The 20719-nt window shown below is 39.7% G+C and overlaps 1 protein-coding gene across 3 annotated transcripts in view; it reads left to right on the forward strand.

Moving 5' to 3' along the window:
* Positions 1-10183, forward strand: part of ANLN (anillin actin binding protein) — a 49638-nt gene extending 39455 nt beyond the window's left edge. For all 3 annotated transcript variants that reach the window (XM_038557335.1, XM_038557336.1, XM_038557334.1), the window contains 4 exons: positions 1038-1124; positions 6219-6326; positions 7222-7394; positions 8838-10183. In XM_038557335.1, coding sequence (XP_038413263.1) covers positions 1038-1124; positions 6219-6326; positions 7222-7394; positions 8838-8961 — 492 coding nt within the window. In that variant the 3' untranslated portion in view covers positions 8962-10183. The remainder of the gene's footprint in view (positions 1-1037; positions 1125-6218; positions 6327-7221; positions 7395-8837) is intronic.
* The last annotated feature ends 10536 nt before the right edge of the window (positions 10184-20719 follow it).

Genomic DNA, 20719 nt, shown 5'->3' on the forward strand with positions numbered 1-20719 from the left:
GTACCATAGTGTCTGTCTCCGTTCATTTGTTGATGAACATGTAGGTTGTTTGCCCCTCTTGCTGTTGTGAAGAATGCAACGAACACGGGAGTGCACACATCCCTTAAGAATTTAGTTTTAAATCTTTTGGATAAATACATAGAAGATCACTTGATTATGTAGTGCTTCTATATTTAATTTTTTGAGAAACCTCATGGAAAAGCTTTCAATTTTGATAAAGTCTAATTTATCTATTTTGTTGTCCATGTTGTTGCTTATACTCTGGGTCATATCTGAGACCGTGTTGCTAAATCCATGATCATGAAGATTTACCCCTCTGTTTTCTTCTAAGAGTTTTATGGTTTTATCTGGTGTGTTTAGGTCACTGATCCATTTTAAGTTAATTTTTGTATATGATATTGAGATAGGGAACCAACTTCACTCTTGCATATAGCTATCTACTTTCCCTAGCACCTTTTATTTCCAAGACTACTCTTTCCTTGTTGAATGGCCTTGGTTCCTTGTACCCTTACCATGTTATTTTGATTATTGTAGCTTTGGATTAAATTTTGAAGTTAGAATGTATGATTCCTTAAATTTTGTTCTTTTTCAAGATTGTTTTGGTAATTAATAATGGGGACCTTTAGAATTCAATTCCATATGAATTTGGGGATCAGCTTTTCCATATCTGAAGCTCGGTATTCTTTACTGCTGAGTAATAATGTATTGGATTAATTTACCAGTTGAATATATTCTGTTGATGGAGAATGGATAAACACATGTATTCTCTTCTTAAATCTCTATTTTCTTTATCACATTTACTTGGGATTAGGGTTCTGTTTTTATCAAACTCTACCTTGAATGAATTTATTCTTCAAAAGCACTTGTTGCTAAGGAACCAGTGGCTGTATGGGCCACCTGTTCTCCATTCCAATTTTAGAAAATACTGTGCTTTCAAGGCATAATCTTCTTTATTCATGATTTATACATGTTTTATCAGGGGAAAAAAATCACACTTTGAAACCGTTTTGCAAATAACTTATCCTCTGTCTTCACAGGTGCCCTTTTTATCTCCTTTGGAAGGTCATATTTATTTAAAAATAAAATGTCAAGTGAATTCAAGTGTTGAAGAAAGAGGTTTTCTAGTAAGTAGCATCACTTAATCTGTATTTTTCTTTTTTCGTGTTGTGAAGTATAGACTTGGTTTTGCATAGGAATGAAAACCCGTGAGAGTCAGTGATACATGGGTTCAGTAAAGATTTGTTGCATGTCCATTGTATGCCAGCCAGTCACTGCTGGAATTGGAATCTAACAGGCCACAAAAAATAATCCTTCCCCTCAGAAGCTTCTAGTTTAGCAGGGAGAAATACACAAACTGGCAAGTGCAACACAGGGCTGTAAGAGGTGGGAGCATAGTGTGTGTGTGGGTTACTAGTGGGACATCAGGTCTGGATATAAGTAAGTCAGCCAAGGAGAAGAGGAGGAAGAAGTGCTCCAGGTAAAGGGAAGAGCATGTACAGTGGCCCAGAGGGCCCTTCCCTCTCTCACCCCCACTAAGGATAAGGACAATACAGAGAGTGAGTGGCAGGTAGTTCAGCCTGCACTTAGGGTATGGGCGAATGTGAGGAGGAGGGACATCGAGAAGAGTGATTGCAGAGGACAGTGTGGTTAGGGGAGAAGGGACTCAGGGTTAAAGGGCCTTTGAATGAATTGGTCTGTATCTTAAGGCCAGCAAGATCTGCTTGTAGGATCTTAGGCAGAGGCATAACATCATATGTGGGGTTTAGAAAAGTCATCCTGCTGACATGTGGAAAGGAGGTTGGAGACTGGTAAGGAGACAGTCACTCCAAGAGGGGCTGGGGACTGGCAGGGGGACGAGCTGTCCCGGAGAAATGAAGCAGGAAGGACTGGGTGGTTTTGGGTGGGTGGCCTAGGGGGTGGAAACGCAGAAATAAGGATGTCATCCAGATCCCTGCCTTGTACGACTTGTTGGGTGGCAGTGATGCCACCAAGGTAAGGGATCTTGGGGAGGAGCAAGTGTATGTTTGGTAGAAAATATTTTTCGCCCCCTAAATGTTATTGTGCAAAGTTGCGGATATACAGCGCTGGTGATAGAATTTTACAACAAACATCCATATACCAACCATCTAGATTGTGCCTTTAACATATTCTACTATCTTTGCTTCATCATGTATCTACTGCCTAGCCATCCTTCTAGCTATTCCTGTGGCCACTGCTGAAAATAACCACGTTTGGGGGGAACAATCTTAAAAGTGTACCGTAGACATTAGCACGTTCCTCAAAATCTTAAGCATACATCCCTGAGTGTTGACACACGCATACATTTGCATAACCCAAATTTCTATTAAGATCTAGAACATTGCCCCAGAAAGTTCCTTCATGCCCCGAGGCGGGAAGTTTGGGTGAGTTAAGTTTTAAACGATTTGAATTTTAGATGCTTCCAAAGATCTGAGTTTAAAACTCAAGATAGACATTTTGGTTGAGGTGAAGATTTGGAAATCTGCATCCTAGAGATAAGTAATTGAAGCACAGGGAGAGTTAGAAACAGGAAGAGCACTAACATTTAAGCCATAGACCTAGAAAGAGAAGCTCTCAAAGGAACCTACCAGGAGGGCAGTGTGTCATGGTTGCCAAGAAAGAAAGAAGTGAAAGAGGGAGCAGTCAAGTTAGATCAGGACCTATATTAGAGACTGTGGGACTCATTTACAAGGCAGAGAACAAAGCTGGATTGCAGATGGTTATGGACAGGGTGAGAGGTGAGGAATGAGTGCCAGCGGCTCTTTGAAACAAAGTTTGGCTGTAAAGTAGAAAGAGATAGAGTATGGTACTTGCAAAGCTATGTAGAGTAAAGAAAGGATTTGGTTGACATTTTAATAAGATCGGAGAGACTTGAGAATCTTTAATTTCAGATGTGTGGCTTCTAATAGGGCAGAGAGGTCAAAAATGCAATGGGGAACCTGTGCTGAGGTTAAGGGGTAATATGTGGAACGAGATCATGAGCATGAGAAGAAATAAGACCCAAGCCACACTTCCCAGGATTGATTGAACAACACTAATGTGGGTCCATTTCTGCGTGGATTTGTTTCAATAAATACAGCACTGTGAATGTATTTTCTCAACATTTTCTTTTCTCTGGCTTTATTGTAAGAGTACAGTCTATAACACGTATAACATGCAAAATATGTGTTAATTGACTGCTTAAGTTATCGTTATGGCTTCTGGTCAATAGTAGGCTATCAGTAGTTCAGTTCTGACGGGAGGTTCCGGGGGAAGTCAAAAGTTACATGTGGATTTTTGGCACCTCTTAACCTCAGGGTTGTTCAGGGGTCAACTTACTTTTTCTATGATCAGAGGAGAAAAGTATGTGTGTAGAATACAAAGAAGATTGTGCGTATGGTGCCAAAGAAAAGAAAATCTAATCGCTTTGGTTTTCTTTGTGAAGCAAGAAATTTGAATGATATAAAGGATTTCACAAAAATCAGTGTGCAGTTGCTATCAAAGGGTATAGAAAGAAAAGCTCTGTGGCCAATGTGACTAAATCAGACTGCCCTAGTTTTTTTCACATGTAAATCCAGTAGATGGCACTAGATGTTCTTGGAAAAGTGTTTTTATAAATCTCTGACTTGACGGCAGTGTTTACCTACTGATTTTTCTTTTAATGTAAATATTTTAATATTTTACCGTAGATACCTTTAGCAACTGATAGACTCTGTTATGGCCACTAGTTCATTTGCATATAATGTCTGACTTGCTTAATTTTTGAGCTGGGCTCTTAACTAGGTTAGCATTAGTTAGATCTGTTCAGGTTTGCTCCTGGGCCTGTAACCCATTCTTACCACATCTACACTTACAGAAGTGTGGCAAGAAATTTCTCAGAACTCCCTTAAATAAATTCTGTCCCCTGCCAAACTGTGCCTTTTAATTACTTCTGCCCTCCATAAAATAGAGATAGTAATTGAAATTAGAGTTGCTTGGTTCCATTTTCCTTCCTCATATGCCAGGGACAGCTGGAAGGAAGGCGATTATCGACCAGAGAAACTTGACAAGTGATTCTAAAACGGTGCTAGTCTAGCTCTGCCTTGACCAATGAGCAACAAGAGAGAGAAGTTCTGGATTTGGCTAGAAGGTTCCAGTTCTGCTTTGTGATTATGTGTTGTCATTTAGTTTCCTTGGCCTACACTTTCCTCAGCTATAAAAATGAAAATGCTGTCCTTTTTTTATTCTTCTCTGATCATAGTTGGGTATAATAATAATGTGTTATTTCTTACCAATCAAATTTTTCCTTGTCTATTAGCTTTATGATGTAAAGGGTGAGCATAAACATAAGAGGGAGCTGGTGAGTCATTTATACTAATTTTGTGCTTGAGATTGAAATAGCAACATTCTTTTTTTTCCCTGGATGGTTGTGAGCCAGTGTTGCCTAGAAAAGCATGCCTTGAGGAGGAAAGAGGATAAACTGGGGAGGAAGAATTAAAGGTGGGGTAACAGGATATATGATTAGAGTAAGCTAATTAATTTGGGTTAATTAATTAAGCTAATAGATTTCAGATTTCATTCTCATAGAAACATTCCTTCACATAAAGTAACTTTTCTTCATGGCCGGAGTTTGTACTCCTAACTCAATCCAGGGTTTGGTAAATTCACACAAATTAGTGAATCGAGGAGAGTGTATTCCACTGTCCGAGGGTTGGTGTAATGCTTAGTTGATCCATGTGAAGGTGGAAAAGCTATAACGCATTCTGAAATCAAACATGAAGATCCTTTTGGATTGTCTATATTAGCAAGGGTCAGCAAAGTGTGGCTCGCTGCTTGTTTCTATAAAGTTTTATTGGCACATGGGCTCATTTGTTTACATATTATCTATGACTGCTTTTGCCCTACTCCAGGGGAATTGAATAGTTGTGACAGAGCCCTGGCGGCCCACAAAGTCTAACATCTTTACTCTCTGGTACTTTACAGAAAAGATTTGCCAACCCCCAGTCTCTAGCATTGTTACATTTTACCTTGCTTTTGTTCATTGAAAATAGTATTTCCTAGGGACACCTGGGTGACTCAGCAGTTGAGTGTCTGCCTTTGGCTCAGGGGATGATCCCAGTCTGGGGATTGAGTCCTGCGTTGGGTTCCTTGCCTCTCTCTGTGTCTCTCATGAGTGAATAAAGAAATAAAATCTTTTTTAAAAAAAATAGTATTTCTTAAAGGAATTTTTTTCCTTTTATTTTTTATTTTTTTAAGATTTTATTTATTTATTCAGGAGAAACACGGAGAGGAGAGAGAGAGAGAGAGAGAGAGAGGCAGAGACACAGGCAGAGGGAGAAGCAGGCTCCATGCAGAGAGCCCGACGTGGGACTCGATCCCAGGTCTCCAGGATCACGCCCCGGGCTGCAGGCGGCGCTAAACCGCTGAGCCACCTGGGCTGCCCTCTTTTTTCCTTTTAAATACAAAGTAAAGACTTTTATATGATTAAGGCTCATTAGGACTACAAGTACAAAATAGTGAGATGGGGGAACAGCTTGGACTTACCTGTTTAAGTGCAAGTACTTCCACGGAAAAAAGCCACACGTTGTGAGTTACCTCTTCCAGAGCCCTGACCTTAACTGACATGACTGCTTCGCCCTGCTTTAGAACATAGCTTGTGTGCCTGAGGCAGGAGCTGGCCTAAGGCATGGGCTGGCCGGCTGCCTGCCTGCAGGGAGGTGCTACTCAGGTGTGCTGGCTGGCTCTGCAGTGGCCGGGAGCTCTGTTTATCACAGTAATCTGTCAGGGCATAGAATGTCAGGAGTTGACTCTTCTAATCCTTTTTTGTTCTTCTGAATAAAAGTTAAATGCCAATCTTTTGTATAAAATAAGTCTAACTATCCTTAGTTTTGTCAGTATATAAAGTATGCTACTCTACACAGAGCACTTTTCTCTTACTTAAGGAGCATTTGGTTTGGGACATTATGCTTTAAAAAGATCTGCTTTAAAAAAGTCTAAATTAGATAAAGGTATTAATTTGGGGTTAATATTTGGAAGTTCTTAAATGCTATATGCTTTTAGATGATATTGAAAATCTGGGTCAATTTCTGGAAATTAGCAATTAGTGATTTTCATTACTAGGGTAAAAGAAGGTGAAACTCCTGTAAGTAGATGTTGAACTATGAAGTTATGTCAACATATTGAAGTTTAACATCTTATTTGATCCTTAAGTTTCTAAAGTTAACATTTCATGGACTTTTCAGACCATATTTGAAGATGTTAGTGGCTTTGGTGCCTGGCATAGAAGATGGTGCGTTCTTTCTGGAAATTGTATCTCTTATTGGACTTATCCAGATGATGAGAAAAGAAAGGTAATATTAATAGTCCTGGTCAGTGAAAGCCCTGACTTTGATGTAGTGTTTCAGCAGAGGTTCCCTCTGTTCTCCACACCCACTCAGATCCCCTTTGAATGTATACTAAGCCATTAAAAATATTCTTGTTGCAAGACCTGTGTGTGTGTATTTGTGGGAAGATTTTATGTCTTTTCCATTCCCTGTGATTTGACCACTCTTAAAATACCCGAAGGCATATATTTGTTTTCTTTTCTTCTAGAATATTTCCATACTAGTTTTTAATAACATTTTTACTCAGAAATATGTTGAATTCACTTTTGTTTTTATTAATAGTTGACTTACCTAAATCTGGGATAAAACAGTAATGGAAAACAACCACAGGGATATAGTGAATTTGATTTTGTTTCTAAAATTTGATAATAGGTTTTTAAAAAAAAAATTTTTTTGATAATAGGTTTTTATGTGATGAGTTGTATCTCATTTTTAAAAAATGTAATGTTATTGCTCTAGTATGATTATTTAGTATCCCCAAACTGAGAAATAGAAATAAAAAACAGAATTACAAAGTAGTATGTGTTTCTAATTGTTGAAACTGGTTGATGGGTACATGGAAGTTCATTATACTGTGCTTATAATTTCGCATCTGTTTGAAGTATTCCATAACAAAGAGTTTATTTTTTAAGTTTAAAGCTGGCTAAAAGCTCCAGTTGACATTTTTGGTTTCTGTTTAATGTCCAGGAAACAATAACAAATATTAAGTATGTTTCTCTAAACCTATTATAATTAAATTTTAACTTCCACATTAATGGCTTTTTAATTTTAAGTTCATACCAACTTAAATACTGCTTAATGCTTATTGATATAAACAATCTTGTATATTTTCTATTGATTTGTTTTTAATTTGTTCTTAAAGAATCCCTTAGGAAGGATAAATCTGGCCAATTGTACAAGCCATCAAATAGAACCAGCCAACAGAGAATTTTGTGCAAGACGCAACACTTTTGAATTAATTACTGTCCGACCACAGAGAGAAGATGACCGAGAGACTCTTGTCAGCCAATGCAGGGACACACTCTGTGTCACCAAGTATGTATAAGGCTATAAATATAAATACTTCTGTCCACTAAGTAATTGATTGCCCTCTCTGTTCTTACCACTGTAAGAAATATCAGAGATAGTCCTTGTCTTTGAAGAAAGTGCAGTCTTAACGTGGAAAGAAAACGCAATCAGAGAACAATCTAATAACTAAATTAACATAGTTAAAAAGAAGTCGAACATCCAAGCTATGTCTTAGCTAATCCTGTTTTCCAGTATGCTTGCACTGTAGCCATTTGCAAGGCAGTTAGTTAATGTACTTTGGGCTAAGCTTGAAGATTTTCTGTATAATTGAGAAGGCAAGTATTATTTAAAGAGAATTTACATGTCTCTTCCTTTTGATCCCCAAAATGCCCTCAATGAAATCAGGGGACTTAGAAAAACAGTCTCCTGCTACTCTGCAAATTTCTGGTTGGAGCTTAAGAGAATAAACTCTTGGGAATGAGGGCCAGCAAAGTTAAGTAATGGCACAGTTACATTTGGTAATGAGACACTGAGTCAGGATGTAAACATGGGTTTCCACAGAGTGACGATAGAGATTGATGAGTGAACACACTTAGTACAGTCTTGTGCTAATGGTCACTATTATGATTGTACATGTTGCGTTCTCTCCACCGACTAATAGATGATAGCTCACTGCTTACCCCATTTCTAATACCAGTGGGCAGAAATTATAAAGATGCAGTAAATAAGTGCACCATAAAAACCTTCTGACACCTGCTATTCTCTAGAAGAATGATCCAGCTTGTTAGGGAATTCTCCTCTTCCTCCCCTTCAACTGCCTCATCAACTAGTTATTCAACTTGTGGCTAAATATGGATGCAAAGAAGTGATTCCTGATACGGACGGAGAGGTTAGGATAGACAAAGCCTTCAGATCATTTATCTTCAGATCTTCAGATCATTTATCGTAGACACCATGTTCTACGAGCACAGTACTGACACAAAAATAATGAGAGACAGTGCAAAATAGGATTACCTGTAGGTGAAGGTCCACGAGGTGGTGATTCCACCTCTTGAGGACCCCGAGTCTGAGGGGTTTGGGAAGCTCCCAGATAAAGCCCTATGGTGTGCTAGCTCTTGCTAGGACGTGGCGCACACTTGGTGTCCTGCACCACCAGATTGCCCAGGCCAGACCACCTGTACAAGACAGTTATTACCATCTTTAGTGTGGAAACTCCATCATTAACCAAATGTGATTACTGTGAATTTTGATTCAGTTAACCAACCTATGATGATTACGGGGATGATTTTCCTTTTTTGCAATTGAAGAAGCACCTCCCGATAGGGCTTTTGTTTAGCATCTGTTAAAAATTGGTAAAGAGTAACTCATTTTACTGGTTTGTTTGGGCTCCCCCTCCCAACCCTCACAGGAGTACAGGGTGGTATGGAATGGGGGAAAGGATCCTGACTTCTTGTTTGTTTGTCCTTGTAGAAACTGGCTGTCTGCAGATACTAAGGAAGAACGGGATCTCTGGATGCAAAAACTCAATCAAATTCTTGTTGATATTCGCCTCTGGCAACCTGATGCTTGCTACAAACCTATTGGGAAGCCTTAAACTGTGGAAGTTTCCAGGATGTGTAGAGGTTTTTTGAGCTATGTCGTAAATGTATCTTAAGAGCATCAGATTTGCTGATTGCATTTTATGCTTTAAATACGAAAGGGTATGTGCCAATATTCACTACATATTATGCAGTATTTATATCTTTTGTATGTAAAATTTCAACCGATTTCTCTTCTGTCATTCCTCAGTGATTGGAGGAAAATTCATTATAGTCAATTTTGCTAAATCTTAATTTAAAAGCCTCATTTCCTAGAAATCTAATTATTCAGTTATTCATGACAAAATATTTTTTTAAATGTAAGCAATTTTGAGTTGTCTTCTTTGGGCTGTGGGTCTCGAAGTAGAAAGGTCTTCCAGGAGTTGGAGGCAGAAACCTCCTACTTGGTCATCCTTTCTCTGTCCTCAGTACTTCATTCTAAAGTTTGTGATCATTTATTGATCATGATATATCTTGTTAGTAGAATACTGAAAAGATTTCCAAGGGAGTTTACAGAAACACTTTTAGTAATGGAGGTAAGAACTTTTTAAATAGCCAGTGTATGTTAGTTTAAAGCTTGAGGCTGCCTTCAAACAAGAGATGTGGACATGTGAGTTTTGGGGGTTAACTGTTTCTTTAGAAGAGGCAATAATCACAAGGTTTACAATTACCCAGTTTCTATAGATGCTGTATGGTACACATTTTCATAGATTACAGGCTTTTTAAAATAATTATTTTTGCTATTATAGCTAAGACTCCACTTGGCATATCAGTTCTTTCTGCTCCTGTAACAAGAATAAATGTAAATTGAAGAATCTTTGTATAAAAGTAAACTTTACCAAGCTGCTATGGACTAATACTTTGCTTGCCAAAGTTTTTGTCGTCTTTGTTTGTTTGGTTTTTTTTTTTTTTTTTTTTTTTTTTTTGGTCCATGTATGACAGTGTCTAGAAGCACACTTTGAAATCTTTTGAAAAACTTAAGTCATGCATTACCTTTCAAAGCCTAATACTTTATTTTTTATTAAAGTATTGTAAGCATAGTCACAACTTTTAAATACACTTTGAGTTTCTTCTCTGAAATGTTTAAAGTTATTGACGATTTCATTTATAAACACTAAATGCTGTCACCTTCTGTCATTTAATTTTGTATTCATTCAAATGTGTTTTCTGTTATGTATATTATAAAAATATATTTTATGATCTCTCACCCAAATAAACGCTTGCGGAGAATGTAAGGAATCGGTTGTTTACAAAATACGATGTAAATGTGCATTGTGGCTGCTGTGCTCTGAGGCCGTGGGACTGACTTCCTGAGGGGATCGTACTGATAGATATCACATCCATCTTTTTATCTCTAGCCCAGTGCTCAGCTTATTATGGATCCTTTAGGTCTTTGTTGAGTGAGTAGGTGGATGAAGGATCCATTTCTGGGCCATTTCAACACAATATGGCACTTAGGTGTGCATTCAAGGAGGTGCTTAGCACAGAGTGCTTAGCAGACACTGAGTGGATATGTCACATCACCCCCCCAAAATAGGGAGCAGGTCTGATGGGATTGATGAGACATCTCTTTTGTTTATTTATGGACTTGTACTTATTTGGGGATTGATTGATTTGTAATCCCAATCTAGTTAACATACAATGTTATTAGTTTCTGTAAATACAGTGATTCTGCGCTTTTCGGCATGACTCAGTGCTCATCGGGGTAAGTGTCCTCTTGATCCCTTTCACCTTCTTCACCCATCTCTCTTGTGACCAACTTGTACTGTCTTTGAGGAGAGAGGCATTACCGATCATGGCACAATATCCAAAGAACACAAAGAAGTTCAAGTGAAAAATGTGCCTTCCCCCCTTGTCATTCCCCCCTTGTCACAGCCACGTTTACCAGTCCCTGCATGTCCTCCCAGACTGATTCTAAGCATAATACAGAGGCATATTTATATTCTCCGATTCATTAAAAATATTCTGTACATACTGTTCATTGTAAGACAAAAAAGCACAACAGAGTGGCCGTTTTCAGTCATTCCTTTCCTAGGGTGGAGGGAGGGCATGTGAAATTGAATTTTAGAAGAAATAAAATTTGGGATGGCTGGGTGGCTCAGTGGTTGAGCATCTGCCTTTGGCTCAGGTCTTGATCCTGGGGTGCTAGGATCGAGTCCCACATCGTTTCTCCCTCTGCCTATGTCGGCCTTGCTCTCTCTCATAAATAAATGAATAAATAAGTAAATAACTGAGTTTTTTTTTTTTTTTTAAAAGGAAGAAATTTAACTTAAGATGGCTATGGAACATCATGGTAGAGATACCTGGTAAAAGTGAAGATTCCTGATCTGTCCCCAGCCTATAGGGAATTGTTGGAACCATTAGAGTAGGTAAGATGACCCAGGGACTGTGGTACAGAAAGAAAGGCAAGAACAAGAGGAATGTGTTCCTTAAGGGGAAAGAGAAAAAGGAGTGGCCCATAAACGAAATATAAGAGTGATATCTTGAATTTCTTCCCCAAGTTGTTAAAATTATCGACGATCTCCTTTATAATAAATTCCTCCCATCATTTAATTTTGTGAGTGAGATCAGTTTAGGGTGAGACTAGAGAAGAATCTTAAGATCTTGGCCACGAGATTGTAGGGCAGGTTAAAGGAAATGGGAACTGAAATTTGAAGTAGTCACTTCAATAATTCAGATTTAAAAAATTAAGTTATGACAAAATCCATAGAAGAAAAGAATGACAAATTTGACTAGATAAAAAAAATTTCCAGCCTGATAAGTGTATATAAAGTTAAAACACAAGCATCAGACTAGCAGAAAATATTTACAACATACATAATAATAAAAATGTGTAAAAATATAAAGAGCTCCAATGCCTAGCTATCACTGTTTGATCATTTACTATGTACCAAGTGATATTCTTGGAGTTTTGTATGGGTAATCTCATATAATCTTCACCTGACCTCAGGCATTGAATGAGAACACTAAAACTTAGATAACCTAGGTAATGAATAAACAGAAAAATACAATTCTGCCTTCAGTTAAACCCATCGGCCCCCAGATTGGTGAAACTATAGTCAATGCTGCTGAGAAACAAACTCAGACTCTTGGTGAAAATAAAAACTGATGCAACCTTCTTAGATGGCAACTGGCCACCTCCAATAATCTCATGCAAACAGGGTCAGACTCACACATATCAGGGATCTCATCCATACAAAGCTTTGCTTGTAATTTCAAGGACACAAGCAGTCAAGGCCCTGGTGAAGCAGGGAGAAGTCCGCGTCACCCTGTGTGCCTCCTAGGTCTTTCCATCCCAACATTAGACACTCTCTTTGGCCCAGGTTAATAGGTAGGGTCTCACATGAGGTCTGTGGGACAGCTCACACTAAGGGAAATTGTAGGTGAGGACCTACTGCCATTTTATACCCTGTATCATTATATAATGTGTGTGCCTTTTACCAAGGAATCTTGCTTCACAAATCCGTAAGTTCTAAGCTTATTTACCCTAAGCTATCCTTAACCAGCCTCATCCTTCTAAGAGCATTCCACAGATAAGAGATCTAGCAAATATCATGAGTATTAACCAGGAGGTCCGGTTTTCAGCACCTTTATAAGCATTTAGATGTGTCATCTGCCTTCTTTCCCTGGAACCAAGGGCTAGCTGCTTTAACTCCTTCTTTCCCACTCTCCTCAAATGAACTTGTGGGTGAGGAAAGAAATATATAAAAGGATGATCATTATGATAGTGTTTTAAAGGGAAAAAATTGAAATAACCTGAGAAAGCCAACAGGGATGGAAATGAGAAAGAATCTACAAGCCTACTAATAGGAAATTATGGTGATTTTTTTCTACAAAATACCATGCAGCGTTCAAGAAAAGCAATATATATGTATATATATTTGGAACAGTTTTCCAGAGCAGCTTACAGGCAAAAGGAATATGCCGTGCAACGTGACGCTGTGTAACATACCTAGATGAAAGCGTGGAAGGAACCACACCAAATTTTATATGGGAAAGGACTGAACAGAGGCTGGGAGCAGTGTTGGGTAGAGGAATGCTTTGACTTTTGACTCTTTCTGGAATATTTGATACGTTTATGATGAGAGTATTTTCCTAATGCTCATGCACATGGACCTATGAACACTTTAAAAATTAAAATCAGAATGGAACATTGAACAGAAGACTGAGTGGGACCTATAGGCTATTGGGTTGGGAAGGGAGAGGCACCAACTGTGACAATAGTATGGTGGGGTGATGTTGAGGGACAGATGGTTTGGATGAGGAACTGAGTGTGTTAGTACCCTGAAGGGAAGAGCAGAGGGAAGCAAGGATCTGAAGATAGCAGTAAACAGGAGTGGAAGAGATGAGGGAGGATGAATTTGTGGACCAGGATGAAGTGTGATTGGACCCAGATGATAGATGGAGTCCAGACCCCCCTCCCAGGAATCAGCATATTTTAAGGGAACATGAGTAAGTATTGAAGACATGGGGCCTCCACACGGGACAATCATGCAGGACTTGGTGCCATGGAGGGATGTGCAGACCTTCCTCCTTGTTCATGATGTGCTGGCTGGTGGGAACCATGGGCAACAGCTGCACGGGCGTTTCGAATAGGGAGCCAGGGTGCAGCCAACCGCAGCAGATAATCTGGGGTAATAATCTCTAAACTCTAAGAGTGTTCATACCCTAAAGAGTCTAAACCCCAAAAGACTATAGGCCCTTGCCATTTTCAAGTTGATATCTGAAATTTTTCATTAGAACTTTAAAAAGTGGCAGAGGATGTCATTTCCATCATATTGGAAATAATAATTTTTCAGATTAAAATTTGTACATTTTTAAAAAGATGATTATTTGAGAGAGAGAGAGCACCTGGAGAGAGGAGGGGCAGAAGGAGAAACAGACTCCCCACTGAGCAGGGAGCCCAATGTGGGGCTCCATCCCAGGACTCTGGGATCATGACCTGAGCCAAAGGCAGACGCTTAACCAATTGAGTCACCCAGGTGCCCCTTTACATTATTTTAAAAACCACATCCAGAAGAATCTAAATGCCAGTGCAATTTTATCCCCTCATTCACTGTCAATTTAAACATTCACAATTGGATATTTTTGGAAATTTTATGGCATTCTTTTTCTTCGGTTCTCTCACATAATTTTATAATGTAATTTATATTTTTGTGCTTGAGGAAACTGTGTATATAAAATGAAATGGAATTTTTAAAGTTTTCTGTGACCATAAGATTTTAAATATTAAAAGATTGTTTTGAACTGAATTATCATTACATTTGTTATTCACAAATGATCAAAACTACAGTAGGCATTTGAAAAATTTTAAGCATAAAGGGTAAAACCCTTTATGGAGGAACTTAAGGAAATATGTTTCTTAATGAAACAGATGGACTTTTTATCAACTGGCTTATGTATCTACGGATAAATATCATTTATTTGTAGAACGAGATGTGGTTCATCATCCAGCCTATTTCTTTTTTTCATTTTTACAGAAAACCTAACTAGATGAAAATAAAAGCTTTGCTTTTGGAAAATCACTCAATTCTCTGGACTTTCAAGTGATCTATCTATAAAACTATTTTTAATGATAAACTCCATTATTTTTTAGCTGATAATGGTAGGCAGGATATGTACTGTGCTACCATAAAAAATGGAAAACAGCAACAGAAATATAGTGGATCAAAGAGAAGTTTCTTTTTCCTATAAGAGTCTAGGAAAGGGGTCAATCAGGGCAGAGAGGTGAACTTGCAAGACTTTCAGGGACCAGGAAAGTTAGAGAGAGGGGAGCTCATCACTGGTCATTTTAGGATCAAGACACAGAACTTGTCCCATCACTTCTCACACCCCACCTGCAAGAACTTAGTCACATAGCCATACTTTGTTGCTAGGAAGGGGAATCTTTAATTGAGTGACCTCAAACCCTGCTGAGATCCATGGGCTTTCTATTATAAAAATGCACCCAGGGGTGCTTAGGAACCCCAGCAAGCCCTGCCATTGCTTCTAACTCCTTCACTTTGGTTGAAAGCAAAGACACGAAAGCTACCCATCTTGCAAGAGGATTTGTTATTCTTCCTTGAGAGTCCAGAAAAGTACTACTTGAATTGTCATTTTCTTTTGGTATTGGGAGGTTTTTATATCCCAGGAAAACAGCTGTAGGGAAAAAACAGGAAGTGTGCTTTTCCCCTCACAAAAAGGGAGAAAGGCAACGGGAATGGGGCGTGAGGGTGGACGAGGAGACAGCTCAGAGACAGGTGCTTCCTTCGAAGGGAGGGGGTGCCTCTGTGAGGGAATTCTGTCTCACTGGAGAGGAGGATGGCCTGATGGTTTCCCTGAAACTATTCACGGGCATGAGCCTTTTGAGAAGTCTTCTTGCTGAAACTTTCTATTTCTTATGTGTTTCAAGTATGTACACAGCTGCTCATTGAAGCATTCTTCCTATGGCAGCCTTAAAATTCTCATTAGATGACTCCCATATCTGTATATTGGCATCTGGTGATTGTCTTTTTTCATTCAAGTTGAGATTTTCTTGGTTCTTGATATAAATGATTTTTAAGATTGTATTATGTACGTTTGGGGTGTTACATGGTAAGACTCTGGATCACATTTAAATCTTCTGTGGGGATCCCTGGGTGGCGCAGTGGTTTGGCACCTGCCTTTGGCCCAGGGCGCGATCCTGGAGACCAGGGGTCGAATCCCACATCGGGCTCCCAGTGCATGGAGCCTGCTTCTCCCTCTGCCTGTGTCTCTGCCTCTCTCTCTCTCTCTCTCTGTGACTATCATAAATAAATAAAAATTAAAAAAAAATCTTCTGTGTTAGCAGAACTCCGACACCATGCTGCTGGGGAGAAGGGGGTATTGTTTCTGCCAGGTGGAGGGTGAACGTCCAGGTCCCCACTCAGCCTCTACTGGCAACAAATACCTCCAGAAAACTTAACTGGATGTCAATCTATTAGAGCTATTAGTAAAGCCAGGTAAACAGAAGAAACAACAACAACAAAATGTATCATGGAATAAATGAGACTAATATTGTACTAATGAAACTAATATTAAGAGAATTATGACAAGTATATGATTTTTTTTTTTTTTAAGTGTACATGCTGGGGCACCTGGGTGACTCTGTCAGTTAAACGTCTGCCTTCAGCTCAGGTCCTGATCCCAGGGTCCTGGGATTTAGCCCTGCATCAGGCTCCCTACTCAGTGGGGAGTCTACTTTTCCTTCTCCCCCTACTATTCTCCCTGCATGTGCTTTCTGGCTCTCTCTGTCAAATAAATAAATAGGGCAGCCCAGGTGGCTCAGCAGTTTAGCACTGCCTTCAGCCCAGGGCATGATCCTGGAGACCTGGGATCAAGTCCCACATCAGGTTCCCTGCATGGGGCCTGCTTCTCCCTCTGCCTGTGTCTCTGCCTCTCTCTGTGTGTGTCTCTCATGAATAAATAAATAAAATCTTTTTAAAAAATGAGTAAAATCTTTTAGAAAAAAGTGTACATGCCTCCTGAGCAAGAGGATTCAGGAATTGTAATAATATAATAGGCTGTTGAAAATTCGCTTGACAATGTCAGCTACCCTTAATTATCATTGTCTGAACCATTTGTTTCTCTAAGACTGGCATGGGGAGTGGACGAGGGGAGGGGATCCTCGTTAGTACTGATGGGGGTTGAAGTGTCGGCCCCCACGAGGCTTCCACTGTCACCACTCTGGCTGGGATGGAGGGCACCTGTTACTGTTCCTCAAATGATCAATACTGACCCCCTAGAAGGGGAGGGGGCAGCCATGTTACTACTGGATGGTAGTAAGAGGTCTGGCCTCTCCTTGGCTTCTTCAGACCCTAGCAGGAAGTCAGGGGGATGCCTCACTATCACTGGGTGGAAGTGGAAGTCCAGGCTCCCCAAGTGGAATCTACTGACAGTACGGGTGCCTCCTTACAGCTGGTCAGGGGTAGCAGTCCAGGCTCCCCACTTTGCCTTTGCTGGCGTGGGTGGTGGTAGGGCCATGTTTTCTTCTGTGGTGTTTGGCTGGGGGTAGGGTGGTTATTGTCCAAACCTTTTCTTTCTTGCTAGGCTGCCTCTTTTCTGCTCCTTTGTCTAAAGAGAGCAGGCTTTTCTTTGCTACTAGGGCCATTTCTAGGTTGCCAGCTTCTCTAGCATTCAGTCCAGGATCACATAAAAAGAAGCACAGAGAACTCACCGTCATGCTGTTCCTTGAGTCTCAAATTCTCTAAATGGGCTTCCTTTTTTCCCCACCTCTCGGAGTCTTCTGATGTCTGTTTTGTATAATGCCCAGGGCTCTGGCTGCACCTAGAGGGAGGGATAGGGAGAAATACCTCTACTCCATCTTGGTTCCAAGGTTCGAGCCTTAACAGTCTATAATTTCCAGAGTTCTCAAGCACATCTTGCGGGGCTTAATTATGTTAATTTAAATGATCCTCTCTATTATGGAATAAATTTTTCTCTTTAATCAATTCTATCAAGAAGTGTCCCAAAGCTGATGAATTCTTTTTAATTACTTAGGTAATTTTGGTAGATTCTAGTGAGATTGACTATCTTTCCATCTAACCTTTTTCAAACTACATGTGTGTATCGGTTCATTTGTGAATTTTTTTTAATAGATTTTATTTATTTATCTGAGAGAGAGAGAAGGAGAAGAGAGAGAGAACACGAGCAGGGGGAGGAGTAGAGACAGAAGCAGACTCCCTGCTAAGCAGGGAGCCTAACATGGGGCTCAATTCCAGGACCCTGGGATCATGACCTAAGCCGAAGGTAGACACTTAACCAACTGAGCCATCCAGGGGCCCCTCATTTGTGAATTTCATGTTTGTGCCTTTTTTTTATTTTTCAGTTGCCCTTATTAACTGATTTATAAGATTGTATGTTAGGTAGATTAATGCTCAACCATATGTAGTTGGATCTATAATCAGCTCCTTCATTAGCTGTGCATTCTTAGCTACAAACTGGAGATCCTAGTACCTACCACAAAATCTGTTGGGCGTATTAAATAAGACAATCAATGTTAAGATCTCAGACCAGTAAAAAGGCAAAGAGTAAATTTCTAATAAGTGGCAATAAATATTTATTGTGGAATTAGCTGCCCAAGAAGATCTGGACAGAGACAGATATAAATCTGGTTGCGCTAGCTGTTTTCCCAACACCAAGATTTCTATTCCTTCTAAAGTTAGAGATTGCTGGGAATTTTAAAGTGGCTAGAAGTTCACTTGGCAAAGAATAACACTTCGTGGCATTTATCAAAATTTTGCCACAGTACAACTTCAGAATTGGCTACATGCAATATAACATTTTTGTGTGTGTTTTCAAGACTTCCTTAAGAAGTCAAAACAACCTTTACTTCTATAGAAGGAATGTAAAAAAGACTTAATTTGTTCCAAAAGTTAATTTTTTGTGTGGATGAAGTAATTTTTAGAAATAATAGGTACTTCACAGGATTCCGAGGTTTGGGTATAGTATATGGGTTTAACGAAACGTGAGGCTCCAGGCTGGGGAAGGACGAAGACCAGGGAAGGATAGAAAATTTATTATTATGGGCATAATGTAAATGCCCCATATTCCCTATTGTTTTGCTAATAACATTTAGAAATGTTATGTGCCCCTTGAGACTGATACATAAGGTCCAGTTTGCTTGACTCCACTTCCCACAGTGCATTTGAAATAAGCATTATAGGGAGAACATTTTCCCATCTTCTAGTTTCAGATTGTAGTGGAAAGCTTGTAATAAAATCTTAGAATATGAAACCGCAAACAGTGTAGTCTAAATCAAAGCAAATATAAAAGTCGATGAGAAAGAAGTGCAAAGAGCTTTAACTGTACCAAACCAAAACTTGTAGAGATGCAAGAAATCTTATATAAGAACTCTTCTGAGAGTAAAAACTGAAGGAAAAAATACAAATTGATCCAATCATTCATCTACTCTTTGGTTACTGAGTCGAGGAAGGAACAGCATAATAGCATAATGAAAGAGCACTCCTTGGCACAGAACGCCAAACGAAGAATGTAAAGAAAGACTTGGGTCTGAGCTCTTTTTCTATGGCTTAATTCTGTGCTTACCTAAAAAAAAAAAAACAAAAACAAAAAACAACAACAACAAAAACAAACAAACAAACAAACAAAAAACCATTATTTAACAGAGAGAGAACACAAGCAGGGAGAGCAGGAGCCTGACTTGGGGCTCCATCCCAGGACCCTGAGATCAGGACCTCAGCCAAAGTCAGACACTTAAGGGACTGAGCCACTCCTTGACTTTTTTCAAACTACTCTGTTGCTCTGAAATTCTGGCTTCCTGATTTGTAAAATGCAAAAAAAGCTCTAGAGGTTTTGTGATGTGAAAAATCCTTTGTGATGCTTCTTGACCTGGGCCCTGCAGCTGTGAGCCCCTTAATGGAAAGAATGAGGTGTTGCTCATTAAAGGGAGAAGAGGATCACACTCATCACGGTGTGTGGTACACACACTGGTGCTTAATAAGTGTTTACCAAATGAAGGTGCAGCACACCAATTCCAATCTATCACTAATCTGAATGTGGTCTTGGATAAATCACATTCTATAGGTTTCACAGAGCTTGCTTGTAAAACTAACAGCACCAGACCTCTAAGGGTCTTCACACTGCATTTAGTGCAGCAAGGTTCAAAACTGTGTTTAGCAGTGGCTCACATCCTCCCCTCCTTCCTTCTTTTTTCTTCCTTCCTTCCTTCCTTCTATGAATTAGGTAGGAATTAAGAAAAAGGGACTGAATTCTGCATGCACGTCAGCTACGAGAACAGTAAACAGAATTACTTCACGTGCAAAGAAATGAAAATTGGGAGCCCAACAAGAACAGGAATTTGGGCCATGGGTGTCCAGAAAAATTGAAGCCCTTGGAAATATGCAGAAATCTTGAGAGCATTGGAGGCACCAAAGATATGTGAATGAAGCCAAATTTATCTCAGTTTTAGATGACCTGTAAGCTATTGCTGACCATTGAGCTTACGTGCCCATCTCCATCTGGGAGTCTTGAGTCCAACCTGAATGATTCTTAGAATCATTCAGATTCAACACATATTAGGAAAGAGCGAGAGAGGGACTCCTGGGTCGCTCAGCGGTTGAGTGTCTGCCTTTGGCTCAGGGTGTGATCCTGGAGTCTCAGGATCGAGTCCCACATCAGGCTCCCTACATGGAGCCTGCTTCTCCCTCTGCCTGTGTCTCTGCCTCTCTCTGTATCTCTCATGAATAAATTAAAAAAAAAAAAAGTCATTTTGCTGTTAGCATGGGAGATGGAATACCAGGACCTGGGATCAGGCCAGAGAGGAGATTTGTTTTAGCTCAGAGGTTGCCAGTCCAGAGGCAGGGAAATGTTTTGAATGGAATACCAAGGCTGCTGCCATGGAAGATATTCAACAAAGAACCTCTGGATCTAATGGGAATGAGGTGGAGGCCTGACCTTCTCATGAGTGACATTGAAGACAGAATGGACTAGAGGCCTGTGCATGCGTTACGGCAGAAAATATGTTGAATCCTAGAAAATCCCAGGATGGTTTAGTCAGTTTGACTTGGTGATCTTTGTCACCCTAGATGCAGATGTTATGGGGTCACTTTTCTGCCTAGCTGAAATGTGCCAACCTTAAAAATAAAATAGCCCATTTTACTGGCAAGATGAGTTTATTTGGGAATAGCAGAGAAATCTCAATTCAGGACATACAAGCTGCGGCGAACCATAGGCAAGTCAAATGGGACAAAGGGAAGGTGAGTTTATTAGGTTTCAGGAGGAAACTGGGGAGGGCCGTTCTGAACAAAAGTTCATCGG

This window comes from Canis lupus, chromosome 14, assembly GCF_011100685.1.
Source record: "Canis lupus familiaris isolate Mischka breed German Shepherd chromosome 14, alternate assembly UU_Cfam_GSD_1.0, whole genome shotgun sequence".
Classification (NCBI taxonomy): Eukaryota; Metazoa; Chordata; class Mammalia; order Carnivora; family Canidae; genus Canis; species Canis lupus.